Source organism: Lontra canadensis, unplaced genomic scaffold (assembly GCF_010015895.1).
Source record: "Lontra canadensis isolate GAN:19392208 unplaced genomic scaffold, GSC_riverotter_1.0 scaffold51, whole genome shotgun sequence".
In the NCBI taxonomy this organism is placed as follows: Eukaryota; Metazoa; Chordata; class Mammalia; order Carnivora; family Mustelidae; genus Lontra; species Lontra canadensis.
In genome coordinates, this window is record NW_022631045.1 from 13,366,175 (window position 1) to 13,392,256 (window position 26,082).

Below are 26,082 nucleotides of genomic sequence, written 5' to 3' on the forward strand. Positions count from 1 at the left end.
CTACCATTGCCGTTGTAACTCATGAGTAATGTCACCTGTTCAATGTTAAACAGAAAATCTAATAACACAGTGAATAATATTAACCATATACAGAAGAAAACAGAGAGATCATGCAGAAACACAAAACTGAAGCTATTTATTTGTGTCTGTCCAAGCCTAGTAAACTGCCCTTGTGTTTTGCTCTTCCTGAAGGAAGACTTAAATAGAAGGATGTGGTCAGCAGGCGGCCTAAAGAAAAAGCCACTAGACACTGCAAGCCTGTCTACGTGTCCAACACACAGTCCAAAGGAGAGGGAGCCCTTGCTGCCTGACCTGAGAGCTCACTGCTATGGTTCATTTGCTGTTTTCCCAACCCCGTACCCCAGTCTGCCTTAAACAAGCATTCCACAGCCAGGCTACTTAAGAATCTCAACTTTTGGTATATGGGTAAGAAGGAAAAAAATAGAAAAGACACCCATATCCATGTCCCTACTTCAGCCCCTTCTCTTCTTCTGAACCTCTGGTGGAACCCCTCCATGGGTACAGGCATAGGTCTCCTCAAGCTGATTGTGGCTTACTGCAAACAGATGGTATTGGATCTCCCAGGACCAGAGATCACCAACTTGGGACGCTCCCATTTCCAGGAAGAGCAAAAGGAAGAGGCTAGGATCTGGAGATTGTTAACTCAGGAATCAAACCTCCTAGGCTCAAATCCCAGCTCAGCCACTTACTGGTTATATGCCTTCAGCAGGTTACATGCATTGTTGTACCTCATTTTTCTGGTCTGCAGAATGGGGATAAATAGAGCATCTAGCTTACAGGGTTTTAAGCGTTCAAGAGTTAATATTTTTGAAGGGTGTTGAACAGTGCCTGGCTCAGAGTGAAATTCTCAGTGTCCTCCTAATGGGTAGGGAGGGGCAGGAGAAATACCACAAAGCTCAGCAGTCCTGTGCTCAGAACAGTCGTTGTGCCTCTCCTAATTTCTGCTCATTAGAGCAGAGCTTGCTTCTCGCTGATTCTTTTCCCCCAAGGCAATTACATCAGAAGCATGGTGCTTCTTCCTCTGGTTGTTTTTTTCTAAGACCCAAGCAGAAGAGAGGATCAAATGACTCTTCGTTCAACTGCTTTATCTTCCTCAGGGTAAGAAGTTTAATAAATTAGAACATTCTTCCAGCTGGTTCCTGTGGAGAGTACAAAGTTACCTTTCGAATTATGACATATTTTGAACTAAATATTGCTATTAAATGCTGAACATTTCCACAGCCTGGTATCTTCCTTTGGTGGTTTGCTGTTTTGTTTTTATAAGGGAGCAAAAACCATTTGTAGAAAATAATTCTCGTGTGTGGGTAGAAATGGTTTCATTATTTTAACCCCAACCTCAGATTTAGCTAAGCACTAACAAAATTTCAAGACACCGACTCCACGGTGCCTAGAAACATGTACATGAATATCCCGGACTGGCGATTCAATAAGAGTCATTCATCTCCCTTCCCTAACTTACATGTTATACTCACCAAGCAGCCTTCTGATTATAATTTGTCTTACAGTAATTTGTCTTCAGGCAGAGAATGTACTTAGCAGTGAACTTAAGTCTTTGGAAGAACATAGTAGTTTTGTTTCTACTCTAAATTAATGAACTGACATGTTGGTTGTGCATCAATCCCTTGTGAGTTCGATGTATATGAAACAGCTCCTAAAACAATGGTTGGTTCGGTGGGGGCGTGGCGGGGGTTGCAAAGTAGAGTTCCTCATCCTCCAAAGCCTCTTGAAAGCTGTGGCCACATTCAACTTTGATCGCCATTTTGTAAGCCCTAATGGGGATCCTCCTAGTTTACCTTTATGACATCTCCATTCAGTTCTTTGTTCCTGCAGCAACTACCGTAGCTACATCTCCTATTATGACCTCTATCTTTATCTGCCCAGTGGACCCTAACTGAATACCACAGGCATTTCAAGGTCAGCATTTCTAAGGCATAATGTATAGTCTTGCCCCGCAAGCCCATTCTTCCTACTGCCCCTAAGGATGTTGGGAGATCATGGAAAGATTTTAAGCAGAGAAGTAACATGATTTGGTTTGCATTTCTGTAAAAGTTCTCTACCTGGTATATAGAATATATTGTTAGAGGGCAAGAATGGGTACAGCAGTGCCAGTTAGCTGGCCATTGCTGTCATCTAGGTTAGCAACCATGATCTGGACTGAGTTCTTCCCATTGGAGATAAAGAGAAGGGGACAATCCGAGAGACACTTACCAGGTGTACTTCTGATAATCAGATGTGAAAAGTGGGACAGATGGAGGTCCCAAAGATGACTCCCTGATTTCTGGTAGATGGTGGGATCGTACACTAAGAAATAGGGAGGAAAAGCAGCAGGTTTAGGGAGGAAGATCATAAATTCTGTTTTGTTGCATTTGACACATCTCTGAGACATCTAAAAGAGAATACCACGGAGGGAATTGAACTTAAGGTAGGAGCTCAGCTGAGAGAAATGGGTCAAAGTTGTAAGTTTAGAAGTCATCATATTGATAGTGCTTGTATTGGTAAGTATGCATAGGATCATCAAGGGAATGAGTGGAGAAAGAGGAGAGAGACATTAGAAGAGAACTGTACTCTTCCAACTGCCTTCTAATTGTATTCTTCCAATACAAAAAGTCAGATTGATCTTTAGCATTTGGCAAAGAAATCTGAGAAGCAACGTCCAGAAATGTGGGAAGAGAACAAACAGGGGTGATACCAAGTGAAAGAAATACTCTAGGGAGGAGGGTGCAGCTCCCTGTGTGTGCTGCTGATCAGAGGGCAAATGGAAGTTTCTACAATCTTTCTGTTGGGAAAAATTGTATCCTAGAATTGGAAAACACTTATTCAAAAAACAACAATACCTCTCTGGATAGCTGTACATTATGTTTTGAAATGCAATGTAAATCCTACTTACATATAGTAAAGCAACTTTTCAAAAATGATGTATGCAGGAATTCAAGATAAGGAATTCAAGAAATAACCCACATAATTGTTCATCCAGAAAGTTTATCATTGCAATGCCAAACATTTCAGTGTTTCCAAATATCTCAGTGTCTGGCATCATATAAACCAAATGGGCAGATGTTTGACAGTCTTTTTTTTTTTTTCTCATGAATCATCTTGATATTTAGCATCATGTGTGAAACAACCTGACCCACATTCCCTTCTTCTTTTTTTTTTTAAGATTTTTCATTTATTTATTTGAGAGAGAGTACAAGCATGGGAAGAGGCAGAGGGAGAGGAAGAAGCAGGCTCCCCACTAAGCAGGGAGCCCAATGTGGGGCTCGATCCCAGGACCCCAGGATCATGACCAGAGCTGAAAGCAAATGCTTAACCATCTGAGCTACCCAGGCACCCCACATTCCCTTCTTTTTAGCATAAACCACGGGTTGCACCTTGATCCATTTGGTTTATGCACTACTGGTTTCTTAAATCACTTAGAACACCATTTGTCAGTGTTCTCAGACTCACAGATAAAATATCACATGTGTTTCCTCCCACCATGAAGCCAAATCCAGATAAATTTGGAGTCAGTAGCATAAGCCCTCTAAGATCACCATCTCAGGCCTTGCATGTTTCCAGGGTGATAAAGCTGTGCAGCTAGTTACTATTCCAAAGCACACAGCTAGATTCCCATCACTATGATATATTCCATTTTCTATTCAATTTCATCCCCCAGAGAAAACTCAAGGGTTATATGGAATTGCACATTTAGACTTGCCCTTCTGTCAAACATTAATAGGATCATGGAATCATAATGCAAAGGGAGACCTGGGGAACTCATGAGATCAATCCACTCCCCTTCAGCAGGAGAACATTTAACCTAACCCTTAGGAACTAAGAAATCCTTGTATTTAAAAGAGATCCCTTCCCTTCCAGAAGAGAAGATTCTACAACCTCCAGCAAACAGTTCTCAGTGCTTAGTAACCTCTACCCTGTGAGAATCCTGGGTAACATGTCAAATTGACCGTCACAGTAGAAGATTGCCTGTCAAAGATAGAATGGGAAGAAAATGACCTAATTTACCTTGTGATGACTTGAAATAATACTTTGAATTCTGGAAAATATTATGGAAAAATGAAAACATCAAAACAGAGCCAGTTCATAATGTAATGTTTTCCACATTATATTACTCATGCCTGGAAGAGTCCAGAGGTCACTTGGGTCAACTCTTGAGAGGTTGTGAGAATTAACCACTGTCACTCACTGTACCCTTTTCCCCTACTTCTTCCAGTAAGTAAATCTCCCAGCGGGATAAAACTTAATTATTTGAACCATGTCTGCTCAGTTACATATTCTGCCTTGCACATGATGAATGCTTTAATAAGACCATAAGTCCCTTTTATTTAAAAAAAAAAAAGTGAATATCTTTGAGAATTTTCTGGTTTCCTCCAAGAGCTTAGAACATTCACAGCCCATGTGTTTAGTCACCCTTTCAGCAACATTTGCAGGATGCCTACTATGTGCCAGACTCAGGATTAAATGCTAGGCAGAGAAGTGTCTGTTGTAATAACATGCAGCATATGTAAACCCTATGTTAGACACTGAAGGTAAAATGGTGAGCAGAACAGTCTGGTCTTCGTGGAACTTACAATTTACAGGTGGAAAAAGGGAATGATCAAAGAGCCATACAAACAAATATGAGATGACCTCTTTGTTAAGAGCCTCTGAATATGTAAATAGAGGGATCCTTCTAGTAGGGGGAAATAATTATTGAGAGGTGATCTGATGACCAAGTAGATTAAGATGAGCTAGCAAGAGTATTCCAGATAGAGAAACCAACATAAGCCAATGTGCTTGGAGATGAAGCACAGTAGATCATTTGAGGAGCTAAAGAAGGCCAGTGTAGTTGGAGCACAGAGAATGCAGGGAGAATGGGGTGGGGGAGGGGCTGTGATGACACATGGCTGGAGGTTTGGTAAAATTCTGGTCTCTGTCCTAAGAGCAATTGAAAGCTATCACAATCCTTTAGACTGTGGAAGAGATGACACAGTCAGACTTGTCTTTCAGGAAGAATAAGGTGTCTAGATGAGAAAAGTAGGAAAGGATATGCAAAGCCATTTGAAGACAAGCATAATAGGCTAGCCTAGAGAGGGAAGAAAGGACTACCATGATGGCAGTGGAGTTGGAGACAAGACAAAGATTTTGACAGGACTTGGTGATGCATTGGTAGTGGTTAAGGAAGAAAGAGTTTTCAAGGATGACACCTAGATCTCTGGCTTGCAACTAGGACACCTGATAGTACCATTCACTTGGATGAGGGATGGAGAAGAGAATCATGGCAGGTGTGAGGGTGGGACGGCGAGAAGGATGGGGATGGTGATCATGAGCTCAGTTTTATAGCACTTTAATTGGAAGTGCCTTTGAAACCTTCAAGGAAAGATGTCATAGAGATAATAAGGTGGACAGACCCACCCAAGGCAGAGAGGAGGTGTCAGAGCTAGAGAGGTCATAGACATGTCATGTTGGGTGTCCTGTGTGTGGCAGCTGAAATCACAGGCCAAGGGAGAGAATGCAAAGAAAGAGGAGAAGGGGGCCTAGTGACAGCCTTGAGAACTCCTATCCATAAAGACAGTAGGGGAAACTACATGGGAGACAAAGTAGATGTGAGCAGGGGGCTGGAAAGAAGACCAGGGCATGTGATACCATGGAAGCCAAGGGAAGAGCCTGTCCCCGGAAGAAGGAGAAGTTACTAGTATGGAAGGCAACAGAAACCTGCCCGGAATGGAAAGGAGACAGGGAGGGGCACCTGGGTGGCTCAGTGGGTTAAGCCGCTGCCTTCAGCTCAGGTCATGATCCCAGGGTCCTGGGATGGAGTCCCACATCGGGCTCTCTGCTCAGCAGGGAGCATGTTTCCTCCTCTCTCTCTCTGCCTGCCTCTTTGCCTACTTGTGATCTCTGTCTGTCAAATAAATAAATAAAATCTTTAAAAAAAAAAAAAAAAAAAGAAAGGAGACAGGGATTACAAACAGAAACCACGTTTTCAGAAAATGTGCTGTGTGAAGGAGTGGCAGATGTTGATAGAGAACATAGGGTTTTTACTTTTTGAACATGAGAGAGGTGAGTGTATTTCAATGTCAGTGGAGAGACCTGTGAAAGGCTGAAGATACAGTAGATAAAAGGAGCAAGCAATAGGGAAAATTTCCTGGGGATAGGAGCCTTAGGTGGAAAGGATTTGTTTTGAGGGTAGTCATTGTGCATGTTGACAAAGTCAGGTTCTTAGACTATAAAAAACTAACAACCACATTACCAAAGCCAGTATCCCAAAGATACTGTCGGTGTTCTTCCAGCCGCCATCTTGAGGATGGCCGGTCTAGGCAGGGTCCACCCAGCACAGTGGTAATCTAAGCCTGAGGCTTGGCTCAACCCATGGAGACCACCCGTCCAATAGGGCAACCTTCTCATTCTGTGGCTCCTGATACTTGTAAACCTACCTCACAGAAAGAAGTCTCCAGGGGTCCAGATGTGGTTCTGGCACAAAAAACAAAACAAAACAAAACAAAACAAAACAAAAAAACAGACAAGGTGAGTACACCAACAGGTGTTATATAAAAGGTCCAGGAGTTGGCAGAGATAAGGAGAACCCCCTCAGCCCTCTCTTTGGGTTTGAGAGAAGTTATCACATGGTTTGCAAACTGTCTAGTCACTTTCTAACTCTTTAATAACTTTAACAAGCAGCTGCTTATTAAAGGCAGGGATGGGACCCTATGTCCACAGCACCTAGTGCTGTCCCTGATCCAGAGCAGCTGATGGACCAGGAAGTATCCATCACAGGGAGTAGAAAGAAGGGAGAAAGGGAAAGGAAGCCAAAAAGGTCCATGCTGTAGGGAGGTGTTTGCCTGTATTCTGTGAGTAGGTGGTAGTGATGAAAATTTGTCAGCCGTACTGTCAGGCAATAGCAGATCCATCCAGACACATTTTAGACATTTAGACATTTAGACACATTCTACTTGGAGGTGTGCCAATAGAAGCCTTCGTGAGGCTAGGGAACAGGTCGGGAGACAGGAACGAGAGTGGGAAGGTTGGAATTGGCAGTCAGAGGTTTGCATCTGGGAGTTGTCGACTGTAGTTGGAGCAATTGGAAAACGAAGGCAAGACTCTGGTTGAAGGGATGATCGTGAGCAAACACTGAGGTCCTCGGTGGGCTAAGGGAGGAACCAAGATGTCTGTAATGTCCACTCCCCAGAAAGGGTGGAGGGAGCAGAAGGGGAGCCTCAGAGAAGCAAGGTTTCTGCCCTTCCTCTCTCTGTGTATTTGGTGAACTCGAGTCCTTCCTTCAGCTCAACAAACATTGTCTTTTTCTTTCTTCTTCTTCTTTTTTTTTACAACAGAAAGTACGTTTATTTTATTTTAAAGTTTTTTATTTCAAGTTCAGTTAACACACAGTGTTATGTTAGTGTCAGGTGTATGTATAATATAGTGATTCAGCACTTCCATCCATCCCCCAGTGCTCATCACGACAAGTGCGCTCCTTAACCCCCATCACCTGTTTTGCCAGCCACATTGTCTATTCCGTGAAACCTTTCCCTGTCACTTCGACCGGCTCTTCCCCACTTCCCTCCCATGCTTCTCAGGATGCATGGTTTCCTCACTTCCACTGGATCAAACAACATTTTGTACGTTCTAAACTGAACCCCACAGACATCTGCCATAACATCCTCACATGGTGTTGAGGTGTAGGGTTTACCTGCCTGGATCTCCCACTAATGACTGTCAGCGTTCAAAGGCAGGGTCTCTCTCTCATGTGGAGCAGATCCAGCAGGATCATCAGGTCAATGTCATTTTGAGGAGTCTGTGAGTGCATGGGCATGGCATTCGTATGGAGAGTGTCAAGAGCATTTGGATGGTCAGACACAGAACCCAAGAGGCCCACAAAGAGAGAGAGCGAGCGATTTGGAAGCTGACTGCAGAGCAGAATGATAACACCTAATGCTTCCCACATGCTGGGCACTATGTCAGCCCTGTGTGTGGTAACTTCTCAGTCCTCCCAAAGCCCTTGGTATGCCGGGAATACAAACAAGAGATCCACCCCTCGGAGAGCTTACTTGCCCCAGATCACAAACTTAGAAAGTGAGAGAGGAACAGTTTAAATGTGGGTAGTCTGGCCGGCATCAAAGGTCCGTCTTACCCATTACATGCCACCTTACCTTCTACATGAGATGCCTTCAAAGGCAGTGTGATGGGTTGAATGGTGTGCCTCCAAATCCCGAGGCTGAAGCCCAACCCTCAGTACCCCAAAGGTCTTTAGGGAAATAATGAAGTTGAAATGAGGCATTAGGGTAGATCTTAATCCAATCTGTCAGGTGTCCTTATAAAAATAGGAAATTTGGACACTCAAAGAGATACCAGGGATGTGCGTGCAAAGCAGAGTGACCATGTGAGAACACAGACAAGCCAGCCATCTGCAAGCCAAGGGGAGAGACCTCAGGAGAGACCAAACCCGCCGCCACCACCACCATGTGGGACTGCCCACCTCCAGAACTGTGAGAAAATAAATTCCTGGGTTTTAAGCCATGCAGTCTGGGGGACTTTGTTATAACAAATAGCAGATTAATGCAGGTGGACAAAGCTGTGGAAGATTGGGTCACAGAAGGAAAGTGTCAGAATGTGAGGATGACAGAGAGCTCACCTGTCCAAGTCTAGACCATCAGTGTGATGACAAGTGGGTGACCTGGACACAATTCCCAGAAGGCTCAGCTATCCTCAGTGTTCTGAGTCTAAAGTTTCATCGTATTCTTAAATTTCCACAGCACTTTTCCAGAGGTCTTTCCTGTTCCCCTCTCTCTTTTGGCCCACCCCTGGCGGTTGGAGGGGTAACTGTGGGCATACTGTGGGGTGTCTGGTCTTGGACTCCAGATCTCACACTAGGAAATATAGGCTCAGAGTCTTGGGAAGCCTCCCAGCCAGGACCATAATCCCTGCTCCCTCTTATCCAAGCCGAGTCATTCCTACTTTAATGAGATTATTTTCCAACTCAACCATTTATCCTTAGTTCCATTTATCCCTTTGCCATCTGGTCCCCTTATGTTTGCATGTAAGGCTAGTGGCTTTCTTTGTCTAAGTAGATTTGTCAATAGTTTATAATTTTTCTTGTCATGATCATAATATTTATTTTTCACATTAGATAAACTCTTCTGGAGACTTGGAAGAAAGATTCCCCCTGCTGCCATCTCTTTTTAACCTGAAATTTTTGTTTCTGGGACACGTGGATTTTGGGAATGAGCAAAACTTCCCAAACCAACATATTTTCCCATTCTATTTGCTTCTGCATACCCTAAACTAGTATTTCATTTAAAGAACTATCTTAGATTAGGCTGGCCTCTCAGCAAATGGTCCAGAGGGTCCACTCATGCAAGGTGTGGCCCTCTTCCTTCCAAACTGAATCTCAAAGCCAGGCCAATCCCATGCCCAGGAGATTTTAACTTCTACCTTTCTCAATCTCCAATGCTTCAAGTTCTTAGTCTTCAAGCTACTTATCCTCTGGTTGTTCAAAACCCTCAGCCCCTCCCCATTACTTATGTCCTTCTTAATTACTAGTCTCTTTCATCAGTAAAATTGATGCTCTTTACTTACCATCACGTTATTTCGAGGTTTTCCTTATTTTTTTTTTTTTCCTTTCCTTTAGTAAAGGACTCTGATATGCCAGTCCTACCCTAATGGACCACAACACACTGTACACCTGTCAAGAGCTTTGAGGAGCCATCTAAGGAAGGCAAGTCTTGGTGGGAAAACCAGTCCTGCCCTTGGGGCCTGGAATATGATAAACTGTCCTCTCCTGACCTCGACAGCTCTGTTAGGCCAGCCACTGCCTCTGGCTCAATTCCCCATCATGTCCCTGGTACCGGGTGCACAGTGAGAGCTCAATAAATAGATGGATGAATGGCCTTATTTTCTAATACACCAGCACATGCGAAAACATCAGCAGAGACTGAAACGAGCATGGTAGGTAAAACAGAATATGAGAATGTTCTCAGTGCATCTGAGAACAAGTGACTAAAAAATCAGTGACAGAGCACCTGGGTGGCTCAGTGGGTTAAGCCTCTGCCTTCAGCTGGGGTGGTGATCTCAGTCCCACATCGGGCTCCCTGCTGAGTGGAGAGCCCACTTCCCCCCCGCCTCTGCCTGCCTCTCTGCCTACTTGTGATCTCTCTCTGTGTGTCAAATAAATAAATAAAATCTTAAAAAAAAATCAGTGACATCTAGGATTGATATACTTCCTAGTTTCTGGAGGGCTTCAAGTCTCCCACAAGATTTGTACCAACAAGCGTGTCTGAAGGACAAAGAAAGCCTCACCAGGTTTCTGTGAGGATTCCAGAGATCATGTATGTAAAGCTGCTACTACAATGCCCAAATTGCATCAAGAGCTTCAGAAACAGCGGAGAGGCCCCCTTCTTTGCTAGTGACATGACAGGTTCAGGTCCAGAACCCAGGGTTTGCATTTCCTAGCCTGTGACAGCATCCTCAGTGTTCTTCCCACGCCATCCTCAGACTGATGGGAACACCTTGAAGGCAGCAGGCATGACACCTTAAGAAGATCACTGATACTCCTCTGCCCCCATCTTGCTGGGGAAAGAGATGGGAGGCACTGTATCCCGTGATTATGGCAATCAGCGCTAAATGGCTGGAAGTCAAGCCTGGGAACCATGCAAACGTTATGGGCAGTGTACCTTCTGGTGATTGCCACAAGGTCCTCATGGTGATTACTTTCTGGCAGCTCTTCCACCAAATACATAACAAATAACGTGAGGCTCCTAAGCTCCAATGACTGAAGCGGGAGCCCTCATATAACTGAGATCTGTTGTTCAGAGGGACCATAATTATTGTTCAGACTTCTCTCCCCAATAACAAGTGCATCACTGAGCTGCCATCAGACATTGTGCCGATGATAAATGTAACACCTGAGTCCCCTCTGGTTGAGGGGACCTGAATCAATGCATCATTCTGAGATGCAGTCCAGGTTGGTTTTTTGTTTTTGTTTTTGTTTTTTTTGGTCTGGCCTGACCTTTTTCTGGATTTTTGAGAAGACCTGAAATAGTTTAAGTAGCATCCTTTTCCCCTGCCCCCCCGCTCCAAGGGCTGCACTTAGTTTACCATTTTTCTCCACCCTTTCTCTTGTGCCATCCTCCTGAGGATGTGACTGGGCCACACATTAGCCTTCCAGGTAGGTGACAGAGATCCCACGCACGGTAAATGATCCACTGGGCTCCTCCGCTTGTGCATTGGGTGGCCTGGGGCAAGGCACTCAGACTCACTGAGGTTTAGTTTCCTTGACTGTAAAATGAAAAGATAAACCTGCTTCATCGACCTTTCCTGAGTATTCAGCGAATTCAAATATGAATTGTCCCTACCCAAGATTGACAAAGTAGCTTTCCTCATGGTGGTAAGGACACTAACATGGTAGAATGTTTGTTACATTTTATCAATTTCTTCCATCTGATTGCACTGACATTATGTGTCCTTCTACTTTCCAAATAGGCTCTAATGGTCTATTCATTTCCCGGAGATGTCACATTTATATAGAAATCCCTCACTATCTTTGCCACTTTGTGTTCTCGTCACCCAGCCTTCTTCCACTCTAACTGAATGCTTAGTGCCCTATCCTGCCTCACATTCCCTGGTCTCTCCATCTGGAAAGCTCTTTTCACTCCTGCCTCCTCCCTGGGACTGCTTCCCTTTCATTCACGAACACATTTATTGCCCCACATGTTGGGGATGTAGCAGTGAACCCAACAGTCCCTGCTGTTGTGGAGCTGGCATTCTACAGGGAGGGAAGAGCAGGTAATTAGTAAATAAATCTCTCATATGCCAGGGCCTGGTAGAGTTATAACAAAGAGTAGAACAGAATAAGGGGATGCTAGGATTTAGGTTTAGCTGGGAAGGGTTCTCTGAGGAAAGGACCATTTGAACATAGTCCTGAAGGACATATGGCAGGAATCTCACAGAAAGTCTGGGAGAAAGTATTCCAGGAAGAAGGAAGAGCAAGTGCAAAGGCCCGGAGGCAGAGAAGGGCTAAAATATCCCTTCCCGAGAGAGCATTCCCCTTGACACCCCATTTTAAATAATGTTCTCTTTCTCAGGGCACACCATTCTTTTTGGAGTATTTAATCTTCATTTATGTTTTATATCTTAGTGTATGTAATTTAATTAGTCTCCCCCTCTGAATTCAAGCTCCATGAAGGCAGGCATCATATCTGTTCCCATTTTCCCTTATTTGTGTATCCAGAATTCACCCTCTGGTCTGGTATTTATATAGTTACTGGATGAATCGATCAATTTCAAATGGTCATTAATGGCAATGTGTAGTAATTTTGCCTTGTGTGAGAATTTCCTTTTAGAAATCAGTATATAGGGTGGGGCAAGGGGAATCTCCCCTAAGGAACTGACACACTTCCTTCTTGCAGCTAATGAGCACAAACTGAGTATAATACATCCATTTCTGCTTTGCATGGCAAGGATCTTACACTCAGTAAAGATAATTCATTAAGATTTGAGGTTGGCACCTTCTCCTGTGTTTTTTTCTTAATGATGAGATTGTGCTTGTATTCTTTTATTCATTGGATTCCTCTTTTGTGTAATTTAATTAAGATATGAATAAAAAAGGAGCAATAATTAGGTAAAGAAGGAAGAACAGAAGAGGGGAGAGAAGGAGAGAAAAGAAAATAGATTCCTCTTTAAGACATATCTTGTCACTGCTTTGCGTGTTGAAATTAGAAACATAGCTAGCTTGTGCTTTAAATGTTATGACAGCTGCCTGTGACAATTGCTTGACATTATCAGGACCAATGCTAAGTATTTTTACATGTATGTAAAATTAAATTTTAAAATCTCGTTAAATTCCCAGTAGGCTATAGAGTAGATATCAATAGCCCCATCTTACAGATAAGTAAGGGTCATAGAAGTTAAGTAACTTGGCCTGAAAACAGAAGAAAGTAGAAATGAGTGCCTTCCAATGGCTTGGACAGAGCTGTCAAAATTAAATGTGAGTTGTTTTGTTCTGCCTCTCCTCAAGCTTCTATTCAGCCTCACCTCACTAAAAAGAGGTGTGCCCCTCCAACAGAGATCATAACCTCACTCCAAGGAACAGGGGTGGGGTGGGGGGGCGGGGGGGCGGTGGAGAGTCCTTTACAAACATCGATTATCCTCTTAACTGGAAAGGCTCCTGAATGCAGGTACATCCAATGGTCTTTATTTCTGAAGCCTTTTTTTTTTTTTCTTTTAATAGCAAAAGAATGCATGACACTGTAAACTGTCAAGTTGGGTGCTGGGAAGCCACTCAGACCTGCACTAAGAAAGGTGATAATGAATTCAGTGTTGCCAATTCTGAGGGAACTGAGAGAAAACACCTAGAGGTTCCCATTAGTCCCAGTAGTAACCAGATCCCTCCTTGCTTTCAAGGTGCAGCCCCTATTTCTCGGTGCTGCTCCCAGCTCTGGGGCTCTGGAACATCGTGTCAGTCCATGGGACGCAGAAAACTGGGGCTTTGGGCCCAGGAGAGAGGGGCGGCTTCTATGCACACACACATCCATTCACACACCACACGTGGTCACAAAGCACAGACGGCACACACGCTCAGCGCCCGCACAAACATCGACCTCACCCACCCACTTATATCAACACCACAACACAGGCGCACGCACCTCACACACCTCGCCCACTCGTGCACTCATACCACACACTGGCGCGCAACGCCCAAGCTAGCACACGCTCGCGCACCGGCTCACACCCCGGGCACACACCCTCTTGCGCGCGCCCAAGCCCTTCCTCGCCTGCGCACACCCGCGCGCACCCGCTCACGCCCCACGCACACACCCTCTTGCGCGCGCCCAAGCCCTTGCTCGCCTGCGCACACCCGCGCGCACCCGCTCACGCCCCGCGCACACACCCTCTTGCGCGCGCCCGCGGTCTCGCTCACCGGCACGCGCGCGCGCACAGGCCCTAGTTCACGGGCGCACCCCGCGCGCGCACACACACGCTCCCACCGCCGAGCGGCGAGGGGCGGGGCGGGGCGGGAGCGGCCGCCAGTGGCCGGCCGGGCGCGGCCAGGAGAGGGCGCGGCGCGGCGCGGGGGAGTAAGGCCCGCGCCAGAGTTGTTTCCCGGAGCCCGGGCCGCGAGAGGCTCCGCGGGAGCCCGGCCAGCAGCTCGAGCTGGGCTAGGCGGGGCTGGGCGGGGCGGCCCGCAGGGAGCACGCCCCGGGTCACGCCGGCGCCCGCGAGCCGAGCGCGGCGGGGAACGCGCCATGGACCCCAAAGCGGGCGGTGGCGAGGAGGATGACTGCGTGGACTCGGGCGCCGAGACCGGAGGGTGAGCCGCGCCGGGCCGGGCCGTGGGCGGGGGGCGCTCTCCGAGTTGCGCTGCGGCGGGTCCCCGGCCGGGACCTTTTCCGACCCCGCGGCGGAGCCGGAGCCGCTGCCGCCCGGATGGGGCCGCGGGGGCTCCCCCACCTGCCTGGTCCCGGGTGGAAGGTAGAGGGGCTGTGGCGGGCCGGCTGTCTCCTGGGCAGGCTCCGAGGGCAGAGCCCCGTGGTCCGTAGTTACCCCGGGTGGGGCGGGACCCATCCCCGGGGGAGGGGGGAGGGAGAAAAGTGGAAGGACTCAGGGTTCGGAGTAAACCTCGCGCACACCACCACACACCACCCCTTCTTGCCCCCGTTATCACTGAGATGATGTGGAATACCAGGCGAATGCAATGTCCCCCCGAGATCATCGCTAGAGAAACAGATGCTCTTGCACTTGTTTCAGCCTTCCGCGAGGACTTTATTCCTCTAGCCCCGCCGCTCCCGGAGTCTGGGATGAGGGATTGGGGATGAGAAGAGGATAGGACACCTGGCACCTAAAAGTCTTTCAGAAATCATATAAGAGGATGACATTTTTCATTTCATGGCTTTATTGTGCTTGCTGAGACTCCCTCCGCAACTCCTGTTTTCCCCGCCAAACTTCTCTGCCCACCTGTCCCAGCCTTGGGTACAGGTGGGATGAAGTTGGTGCTGTGATGTAGCCCTGCTTAAAGAAATGTGCTCATCGCTTCAACGGACTCAAACAATTGGCCCAAACCTTTACCTCTGGAGACTAATTAGCCTTCTCCCAACGACACCATTTTCCTGAGTGGGACAAAAGATGGAGTATCTTTTAGGAGATGAATGTCATTGTAAATGCTTCCACCCAGCTCCTATCTCTAGAGGATTTTCCTGTGCGGAGTCAGCAAGCATCCAGGATGCCGGTACTGATCCGGGAGGAAAGGGTGTCCTTTCCTCTCTGGAGAACCCTGGAGATGGGCTGGAGCTGCCCAGATTACAGAAACCCTCTTCCATGGAACATTGGGGAGATTTAGACTAATCTCGGGGGTTGGCAGCCTGGAGAAGACAGGATGGGGGCCCAAGGCTAGAGCGGGCACAAGGGGCTGCCCTCTGAGTGACACAGTCACTCCTGCCTGCCCAGGCTCACCCTTCCTTGCAGCCTCCCCCCATTCCTAGCCCAAATCTGGCACTTTTACACCCTACAGCAAGTACTCTGCAATGGGCTTTCGCTGTTATCCAAATTTGAGATTACTTACGGTTCCCTATAGAACCCAATTACATTCTGGAGCAGTAACCTGATTCCAAATACAGAACTCCCTTGTTTTCTCCCCACACTTGGTGTATGTGGCATTTATCAACTGTAATTGAAGATCCTTGACACCCCCCCCCCCAGTTAGCTAGCTAGACCATGAATAGAAGAAACAAAGTGAAATTAACCGGCTCATTTTCAGCTGCATAAAATAAGGCTCCAACTGGTCCATTCATTTTCAATTTGCAGAGCTCACCTAAAACAGGTATTTTTCCCAAGGCTTCTCTCTTGGAAAAGTGGAGGAGAAGCCCTGACCCAGGAGCAATTGTACCCTTGGATCCCAGTGAAAAAGCATGACAGCTGCCAGGGTTGCTGGGAGGGGCTTGCTGAACATACTGACACCAGAGCTTCTCTTCACTGCCTCTGCCCTAAAGTGTATTGTTGTGACAGAATAGAATTGTTTAAAGACTCTGTATTACCTCAGTAGCATCCTTGAGCTAAAGATGAAGGTAAAATGGTACGTGCTTAAGAAGTTTCAGTATATAGTTCCTGATCTTGTATTTGCCACCTATCTGTGTATCTCGTGCACTTTGGTTTGGTTATCAAAAAGCTGTTCATAATTTCCTGGCTTTTCCAAAACTCACCCCCAGCTTTCATGTAGCTGCCTGGGGAGACTTTACACATGTGTGCTATCACTATTATTTTCAAAATACAAATCTGATCATGCTTCTCTCCCAAACCTTTAGTGGCTCTGTCATCTCTAATGTACAAAGAGCTTAGTGTGGCCTACAAGTCCCAATGTGATAGGGTCCCCTTCTGTCTCTCTGGCTTTGTGTCTCAGCACCCCACCCTTGTATCCTGCCTCAAGCCACCTCAGCAAGGTGTTTCTGATTCTGCTTTTGTCAAACTGCCCTTTTCCCCAGCTCTGCCCTTCTCCACCTGGCATGCCTGCCCACCAGGTGAAACTATCTTCTTTTAAGACTCGGCTCAGGTGACCCATCGGCTAAGGCAGGGGTCCTCAACTTGAGGCCCATGAATGGCTTGAAGTCACATTCAAAATGACATTCTTTGTGAATTTTGGGAAGAAGACTTACTTTTCACCAGATTCTCGAAGTAGTCTGTGAGTCCCCTCGCCACCACATTTGGGCAGGGTAGGAGAAGTTTCATTTTCAACGTGTTGTATCCGAGGTATTGAGAGAGAGCCAAGCAAGGATGATGAGCCAGTGGTTGAGTCTATCTAGAGAGATGGTCAGAGAGGATATGGGTGTGACGACAGTGTGCCTGGGAATGGTCAGCCAAAAAATGGCCATTCCAGTCCTAGGAGTAGATGAGATCAACTAAAGATAGTAAAGATAGTAAACACCCGGCATCTTACTCTGTGCTGGGGACTGAGCCGTTAATATTTTGTTAACACATTTGATTTTTCAACGACTGCAAAGCAGATACTGTTTAAGACCGGCCTTGAGAAATGACAACACTTAAAGGCCAGGTGGAGTTGGAGGAGCTGAGAAAGGGGCCTGAGAAAAAGGAGACACCGACAAGAGGAAGGATTAGGTGTCCTAATGGGAAGCCAATGGGAAGAAGGGAAAGGCATCGGCTGTGCTGTGCGGTTGAGAAACTCACTAAGCTTAAGGAATGTGAAGTGCCTTTTTTGCAAATGCAGGTAATGAAGGAAAAGGTGGATCCGTGGACAGTGGCAGGTGGAGGCAGAAGCCAGGTCCACCTGGCTCCAGGAAGGAGTGGACTGTGTGGAAGAGAAGGTAGACAGAGCCCTTTGTCTGAGAATGGGAGGGTAAGGAGAGGCGGTAGCTGGAAGGGAGAGTGGGATGCGGGAAGGATTCCCAAAGCATAGGCAATAATTAGGCTCCTGTAAAGAGATGCTTATAGAAAAGAATCTATAAAAAGGGGCATAGATATGGGTGCCTGGGTGGCTCAGTGGGTTAAAGCCTCTGCCTTTGGCTCAGGTCATGATCCCAGGGTCCTGGAATTGAGGTCCGCATCTGGCTCTCTGCTCAGCAGGGAGCCTGCTTCCTCCTCTCTCTCTCTTCCTGTCTCTTTGCATACTTGTGATCTCCGTCTGTCAAATAAATAAATAAAATCTTTTTAAAAGGGGGGGCACAGATAAAGATATAGGAGAAAAACTGATGGTTTGTAATGTCCACTTTCTGAAAGGGTGAAGGCAGATGGACTTCAGACCTCTCAGCTCAATGGGCTTTGGGTAGAAGGAGGGAAAGCTCTCTTCTTATAGCTTAGCAGGGAAGACAGGTTTCCGTTCTGGGCAAATGCAGCCCCCTCCCCAGGAAAGTGGAGATTTGAAATAGTTGCTTGGGCAATGTTGAGTGAGAACCCAACCGAGATTAATGATTATAAATGTATGAAGGTCCCAGCCTAGCTTGCTATCAAATTCCCGGCAGGAGTGCTCAACTACCTTAGGGGCAGGCAGAGGGAGAAGGTGAGTGGTCGAGATGGTCAGGGAGAGAGAGGGACTGTTGCCAGGCAGGCGTAAACAAAACATAGGAGCAAAGGATTTGGGGGTATATGTGGAGCTGACTATGGATCTTTTTGGCAGCGTGATCAAAGGTTCCAAGAACATTTTGGGTCCCGCTGCCAGTGGGCAGGTGGTGCTGATCACTTTGAAAGTGAGAGTCGTGAGAGTCAGAATCAGGCTGCTGGGGTTCAACTCCATGCCCTGAGTTTTCTTTTCTGTAAAATGTGACAATGGTAGTACCCACCTCACAGGGTGGTTGTGAGAATTAAATTAGTCTATACATTTAAAGTCTGGCATAAGTGAACCCTCAGAAAATTATTTCTCATCATACTGTTAGTATTGTTGTGAAGAAGACTCCGAATGACAAAGTTAGAGCTTTGTATAATAAAAATGTATATTTCTGGGTGCACTCAAGATCCTATGTTCTTTATACTCATCACAGTAGATGTCCATGGTTTTTAAATGCCACGAACAATCTGAACACCTTTCAGAACATCTGCGAGATGATAGGATGTGTCTCAGTATAATTATTTTACCCATAAGGAAGTGGAGGTTCGGAGGGTACATGACTAGTTGGTGGGCTCAGTTTAAGCCTGCGTCTCCGGCATGCTTCCCACCTAGCAGAGTTGCTTCTCCAGGAACGATGGGCAGTTAATTCTTGATTCCTACTCAGACATTTTCTTTTGCTTGAAATATCTTTGCTGTCTGACCCACCTAGTACAGGCCAGGCTAAAAGCTAACTAGTATTGTTCTGTGGGAATTGATGTCATTTTGGAGCTCCCCTTTTCCAAATGCTCTCGAAGGCAAGTTTTGTGCTCCTGTGTATTTTTCGTTAGAAAAAACTGGCAAGCCAGCTACTGACTATGGTAAACTACCCCAAGAAACAGAATCTCTTAACAGAGGGACAAGCTGTGTTTTTGCAAACCGAAATAAAAGACAAAAAGTAAGATGAATGCTTTTTAGTGGGTGTTTCCTTTGTGATGTCTCCCAAATATGGCATCTGAGCCACTCTTTCAAATAGGACCATATCTGGTGCATTATTTTAATTCACAAGTTTGTCTGGCACTAATGAGCCTCCACCTCCCTGTCACTTGTCACTGAGCTTCTGAAAAAATACTCCTACCATACCCTTTGGGTGACCTTTAATTGATTCTTCACTGTGATTTAGAGATAGCACACAATTCACAGGGCTGGAGTTTATAAGCAGGTGAACGGGAACGAATGGGGGAATAAATTTGAAGACGGGACAGGTTTAGAGAACAGTAAAGGGGGAAATCTTGCAAAGAAGACAGGATGATCTATTAGGTACTCGATTATCTTTGTGTTCAAGGTGGAGCTAGTTAGCTCTGAGCTACCATGGCATCTAATTCAATGGACTGAGAGTTAACAGATGTGGTTCGTGATGCACTGAGCTGACGTTTTACCGAAACGTCAAAATCAATATTATTAAAATGCCAAGATCAATTTTTATGCCAAGATTTTCCTGGAAAAAGAGAATTTAAGGTGGTAGCCTATACCTATATGGGCAAGTAGGCTGCTGACAGTGATAAACTATCTTAAGTGCAGACCCCTTTACACTTAACCCCTGTATGTATAATTGTAATTAAAAGGCAGTCAAGGGACTGCATCTAACTTTCTGGTCATGATTGGCAGAGATACCAAATAAATGTAATGTTTATAAATGTGTTTACTCCATGTGTGAAAGTTTCTAATCCTTGCATCATTCTGCTTATCTGTATCATGTGCCCATACATTTTTCTTCCCAAAATTCATGGATTCACCTCTCAGGCTTCATTCTCACAGAGTTGAATGTCTTATTCAGAGCTAGGTGGGTAAATTCTTAGGATATAAGACCAATAAACAGGATTCACAAGACAGGTGCCCTATTGCTGTTCCCTCCTATCCTAAAAAAAGCTGGGGGTAACTTACCCCTCCAGAGAACTATAGACAATATCTGAAATTGTTTGAACCTGTTTAAGCACAAAATTGTTTTAAGCTTTACAGTTTGTCTTTCACCAACAATATTTCCCATAAATAACCTTTTGAAGTTATTTGGAATGTATTTTATGGGCTATAAAAGTGTTTGTACATTGACTCAGTTCCCATTTCCCATCATGATCATTTTTCCTAGGAAAAGAAAGTAAATATCAATGTTTATGTATATATATGTGTGTGTGTGTGTATGTATATATATATATATATATATATATATGCAAGTATCTCATCATCGTGTGGTTTGCAAAAGTGAACAATTAGAAACAATCATATAGCAAACAAAAGGCAAATGGTTGAATAAATTATAGTACATCACTTTATCTAAAATTACAATAATAAGAACTAGGTAGCAGCATGTTGTGATGGTGCGTAGTGAAAAAAGCAGTTTAAAATTCTATCTCCATCATTATGGCAACTGTGTACAAATTTCATAAACAGAATCAGAGGCTGGAAAGCAACAAAAGGTTTTAGGGGATTTTCTTCCTGTTTGATTTCCATTTTGATGGGGGACAGGGATGGAAGTTGGAGTGATGGATGAGACTGCAGAGCTGGGCAGAGACCATCATTCATGAAAAGTGGGTTTTATGTTGTGCTTGAACTTCATCCAAAGAGTGACATGATCAGATTTGTGCTTTGCAAAGATCGGCTGCTGTTTGGGGAAGGAACTGGAGTGGAGCGAGAGTGACAGAAGACTGACCAGCTGCCAGGCTTGACCCAGGCAGTGCCTTTAGTCACAAGAAATACATACGGAGAGATGCGTGGCAGGGATGTTCGCTTTGCTAGCACCTGCCCTAAATTACTACCATTACACCTTAAGATTCTCAAAATAGGTTTCACATGTAAATTTCATTCTACATTCATCTCCATCTGTATGCGGATCTTTAAAATACATGCATTTGTGAAACCCATCTGCCTCGGGAATATTGGAATATCCTAGCTGAAAATACTGACAAATTTCTAATAATAAAATGAACAGGGGTGCCTGAGTGGCTCAGTCGGTTAAGCGTCTGCCTTCCGCTCAGGTCATGATCCCGGGGTCCTGGGATTGAGCCCCATGTTGGGCTCTCTGCTCAGCAGGGAGCCTGCTTCTCCCTCTGCCTGCCACTCCCCCTGCTTGTGTCGCTGTCTCTCTCTCTGTATGTCGAATAAATAACTAAAATATTAACACACAGTTACCACATTTCTAAGTTTGGTCCTAAAGTTAATTTATGCCCTGCCTGGTTCGAGAAAGAATTGAATGTATCCACTCTGGGGGTGACTCATCCTGACCATCTGATCCTGTCTTGCATCTCCCTTAGCCAGCATGTCGCAATGCTCTATAGCCAGTTGTCCTACCTTCCAGGTCCTGCCTTGCCATCACCCTGCACTCCTACTTCAGGTCCACTGGCCACCTCCCGGTCTCCTCGCCAATGGTATCACTTTAGTTTCCTAACTGATAACATAAAAAAGTGGGTTAGATATAGGCAGATTCAGTTTGTAATACATAAAGGGATATGCAAATGTTAATAGTTGCTATTTTTTTCAGCCTTAAGATTCAGTCATTCTGTAACTACTAAGACAGTTCATTTGAAAAGAGAAAACCGCATGCTGTTTTTCTTCCATTTTGTTCCCCTACCAATAAATCAGTGCATCATTTTGCATGAGCAATATAGGTTATTTTAACTAGTAAGAGGTGTGCTTTTTATTATTTTTTTTGAAGTTTTGTATATATGGTAACAAAGTCAATGGAGTGAAAATTGAATGATTTAAGAAAAGCAACATGAGGCTAAGTAAATAAAAGTGTATCTGTGGAAAATTAAACATAATTAACTACTTTATTTGCATAATGATGTCCCCTATCCACCACCTTGAAGAATAAATCCCTTTGTGCTTGAGAGATTAATTCCTTACTGAGAATGACTTTGGGACACTGTGGGGAGAAAACCAAGAGCTTCTATACCAGATATGTTGCCAGAGAGGGAAGGCTTCCCAGCCACACAAGTAGAGCAGAAACTTCGAAGAGATTAAGCAGGCAGATCCTTGGCCAGATGCCCACCCTCACAGAGGCCGAGTGCCAGCAGCTGGTTTTTCAGCCTGGAAACTGATGGGTAATTTCACCCTGGCCCTAACACTGCCTTTTCCCTTTCCCTATCACAGCCCACATCCTGTTACTGTAATGTACAGCAGGATTTCTTCTCAGCTGGAACTGAAATCAGTCAAACATCACTGTGCCTTTGTTTCCTAATGGCCAGCCAGACCCTGCCTGTGGAAGCAAGCCCTCACAAGCCAGGGTCCCCTCATGCTGCTTTGCTCATGTCAGCAAAGAAACACATCCCCACGATGCACTCTAACTTGAAGGGTGCTCATTTTCAGTGATTTCACCTTTGGGGGGCATCGTGAATCCCTTTGAGAATGTGTTGAAGACTTCGAGCCTTCTCCCCAGAGGAATAAGCTTCCATTTGAGAATTCGCCAACGAATTTAGATGGTTCAGGAACTAGCTAGTTTCCCGTCTTGGAGAGACACAGAGCCCATCTGAAGGACCCCTGATTTCTAATGTGCCTTGAATGTGTTGCCTTCAAATTCAGACGTAACTTTATTTTGCACCGAAGCCCCCAGCGCTACGGTTTTTCGTTTGCTACAGGTCCTTACCATGTAAATGCTACTTACCCCTGACTTTTTAAAAAAATTCTAGCTTGAAGAACTCATTTGGATACAGAAAAATAGTGTCTAATCCTACTAATACTAAGGTTTTGTGTTTCAGGTCTGACTACAGCCACATGTCCTCCACCAGCAGTAAGTATGGTTTAAATGTCCTTCGGCACTGGCTTCTCAATCCTGTCTATCTGGGGAACCCATGCTTTAATGGAAGAATCACCCAAGGAATACTTGCCAAAGTGTATGATGCTGGATTCTCTGACTCTGAAAGCTGGGGCTTTTCCTGGAGAATTTAACTGTCCCTTGATTTCAGAACTAGCTATGCCACTACTTTCCCTATGGAAATTGAGCCTAGAGGAACCAGCCCAGGCTTTGTTAGGGCAGATGCTTCTAAAACAGCTTCTCCGAATAATCCCAGGTAACTCATTCAATCACCAGACGTTTATCAAGTACCCGCTGCCTGTAGGCTAACAGCTCAGAACACATTCATTAGACCCCTGGGTGACCCAGCTCATCTGCTGGGCCAATGTCCTCCCTTGTATTTCTGCATCTGCAGGTGGATAGCATAGGCAGTTATCAATACGGTTTAAGAAAGGTGACTGGGAATATGTTCATAAACATACTGTAAGCATAGAAAAAGATGTCTGTATTAAATACTAATTGACAGGTAAATCTGTTCATGGGAAATTAGGCTTCATATCTAGGAACAATTCACAGTGTTTAAGATCACTGTGTGGGGCGCCTGGGTGGCTCAGTGGGTTAAAGCCTCTGCCTTCAGCTCAGGTCATGATCTCAGGGTCCTGGGATCGAGCCCCGCATCGGGCCCTCTGTTCAGAGGGGAGCCTGCCTCCTCCTCTCTCTCTCTGCCTGCCTCTCTGCCTACTTGTGATCTCTGTCTGTCAAGTAAAAAAATAAAATCTTTAAAAAAAAATCACTGTGTAAATGACCAAAGCCATTTGGATTAATTAAACACCTATTTTAAAATAACAAAAAAAACTTCTTCCAGTAAAAGCCCTGATTATTTGATTCAGTAGATACTGGTTTTTTTTTTTTCTATCTTCCCTGTTAAACTCTCAATTCTAAGTAGTACCCCAATGGAAAGACACTTAATTGGATTATTCTATTTATTGATGTTCTGGCTTAGTTTTCCTTTGCAATAAGAGACTGTGCAGAAAGCTGTATTTCTGGAATTGTAATTTAGTGTCAAATTATATTTAGTTATTAGTATAACTGCAGTGAGTAATCTCTGATCATTCTAGCCAACTGGAGACCCAACATTGCCCCTTAGTTATTAAGAACCATTAGTAATAATGAGAATAATGCTCCAGTGACTTGCATTCCCTCCCCGAAGCTTCTGCCTTCCTAAAAATCCAAGAAAGCTCTCTTGAACTCTCTCTCTGCTGCTATTTTCATTCCACTCAGTTTTGCCCAGAAGCTACATTTCTTTAAGAATGATTTTTTGTGAAATACTTGCCCAAAGCCTTTGTTCAATTTGTAGCTCTCACATCAGTCCTCTGGGTCACAACAAAGCATCTCTCTTGTCAGTGAAACTGGTAATTTGGTTTGGGAGGCTTTCCTCTCCATTATTTTAATTGCGATCTCAGAGTTGAAATTTCTCTTGGTGCAACTGGGATCAATAGCCTTTTATTGCTCTTCCTTTTCTCTTTAAATACTTGGTGATACCTGCATCAGTCTTCAGTGTTGGGACCTCTTGGTGAGGATGGGTATGTGTTTCATATTCTAGTTAGGAAATGTATTTGGCTATAAATAATAGAGGAAAAATAATGACTCAAGTCGGCATTTGTTTTCCTCTAACATTAAAAAAAAGAAGAAGAAGGCGGCCATGCAGGTCTGAAGTAGAAGCTCCTTTCATTGTTCTGCTTGGCTTTTGGCTTCTGTTCTTAGAGTTGCCTCAGAGTTACAAAACGGCTGCCTCGACCACAGGCAGCACGTCCTTGTTCTGGGCAGGAAGAAGGGTTGAGTGGGTACTGCTGGGCCCTTGGCTGTCTTTAGTCTAGTGTTTGCCTGGCCTGCTTCTCTTCTCTGCCAGGAGGATAAACACTGACCATACCCAGATGCAAGAGAAGGCCCCTTTAGCAGTTAGTAAAGATAACAGAGTGGACCCTTTCTGAAGAAGGGAAAAAAAAAGTCTGAAGTCTTCAATCTGTCCTTTAAAACATAGGTTTGACAGGCTACAATCATAAAGAGTTATTTTCCAAGTAGATTTTTAAAACCACATTTCCCCACAAACTGCACAATCACACTCAGAGGACTGAGTAGAGAGAAGGTTAAGAAGCTTTCTCTCCATCCTGAATAAGGCTGTTCCAGGGTCACTCTCCTTGTCACAACCCAGCTGTGCCAGCACCCACTATGTGACCAGCAGGAACCCACGGAGCTGACTGGTCCTAGTTCCTTCTTCTTGTGGGTCCTGTGAGCAGCTCCCGCCTCTCATTGTCATCCCCCCCCCCACCCCTCTCTGAATGGCTTGTTTCTGAATGCTTCCTGGTTGGCATCTTAGCATTGGTCCTATCTATTCGCTGTTAGGAAATGGATTTTTCTGTCTACTAGTGATTCCTGTTCAGCATTCCCATGATGCTCTTTTACCCGTTTGTGCCTGAGTTCACGGGGCCGTAAACACTTCCTTGGGTTGAGCCAGGGTTGGAGTCTGTCCACAGCTGGAGTTCATCACTGCTAGAGCTGACAGGAAAGCTTTCTCCCCAAGCAAGAGCTGCTCTTTAGGTTTCTTTTCCCTGAGAATGCAGGGACTGCTTCCTCATGCTGCCCACCCCTGATGGGAGAAGAAGGAAGGTCATCACCTAGAGAAAGTACAAGAGTTGAGGTGTAGGAGTTAGGTCCCCTAGGTCCTAGTCCTGGTATGGAGTCTGGGAGGCCATGGTGGTCCTTGGGCATTCTATTTTTCCTCGACCTCCTGGGTCCCAGAATCACATTCCCATTGGTTGTGTTTGATGTCACTTTCAACTCTAGGGGAAGTGGCTGAGGGGGCTTATTTAATGGATGGTTTTGTTCTATAAATTGGGTAAACGTAAATTTGGGTAAAATTTTTTTGTACTTGCCATGGGTCCCTTTGCCTTTTTGAGATTGACAGGGCTGACAGGCTTTCCTCTTATGTTTCCTGCAGAGCTAAACACACTGTTAACACTCAGATCTCAATAAATCATAATATTTCCTAAGAAAGATGAATTTAATTTATACTCTCGGAATTTTAGGTGGTTTTTCCAGAAACCTGGGTAGAAGATCATCAAGGCAATATGTACAATTTGCATTCTTAAGTGATTTAAATAAAAAGGAGAAATTTTATAAACAGGATCAAAGAAAAGCAGTAATCATGTCAAGGGGAAGAAGATCAAGTGTGCCACGTGATGATAAATTCCCCTCATGCATGATTGAATATTCTCATTCAAATGAA

At 45.0% G+C, this 26,082-nt stretch overlaps 1 protein-coding gene across 1 annotated transcript in view; it reads left to right on the forward strand.

The window, feature by feature from the left end:
- The first annotated feature begins 14,086 nt into the window (after nt 1-14,086).
- Nucleotides 14,087-26,082, forward strand: part of FAM124A (family with sequence similarity 124 member A) — a 38,149-nt gene continuing 26,153 nt past the window's right edge. Inside the window, exons 1-2 of the mRNA XM_032873889.1 lie at nt 14,087-14,296; nt 22,762-22,793. Of these exons, the coding sequence (XP_032729780.1) occupies nt 14,232-14,296; nt 22,762-22,793 (97 nt within the window). The 5' untranslated portion in view covers nt 14,087-14,231. The remainder of the gene's footprint in view (nt 14,297-22,761; nt 22,794-26,082) is intronic.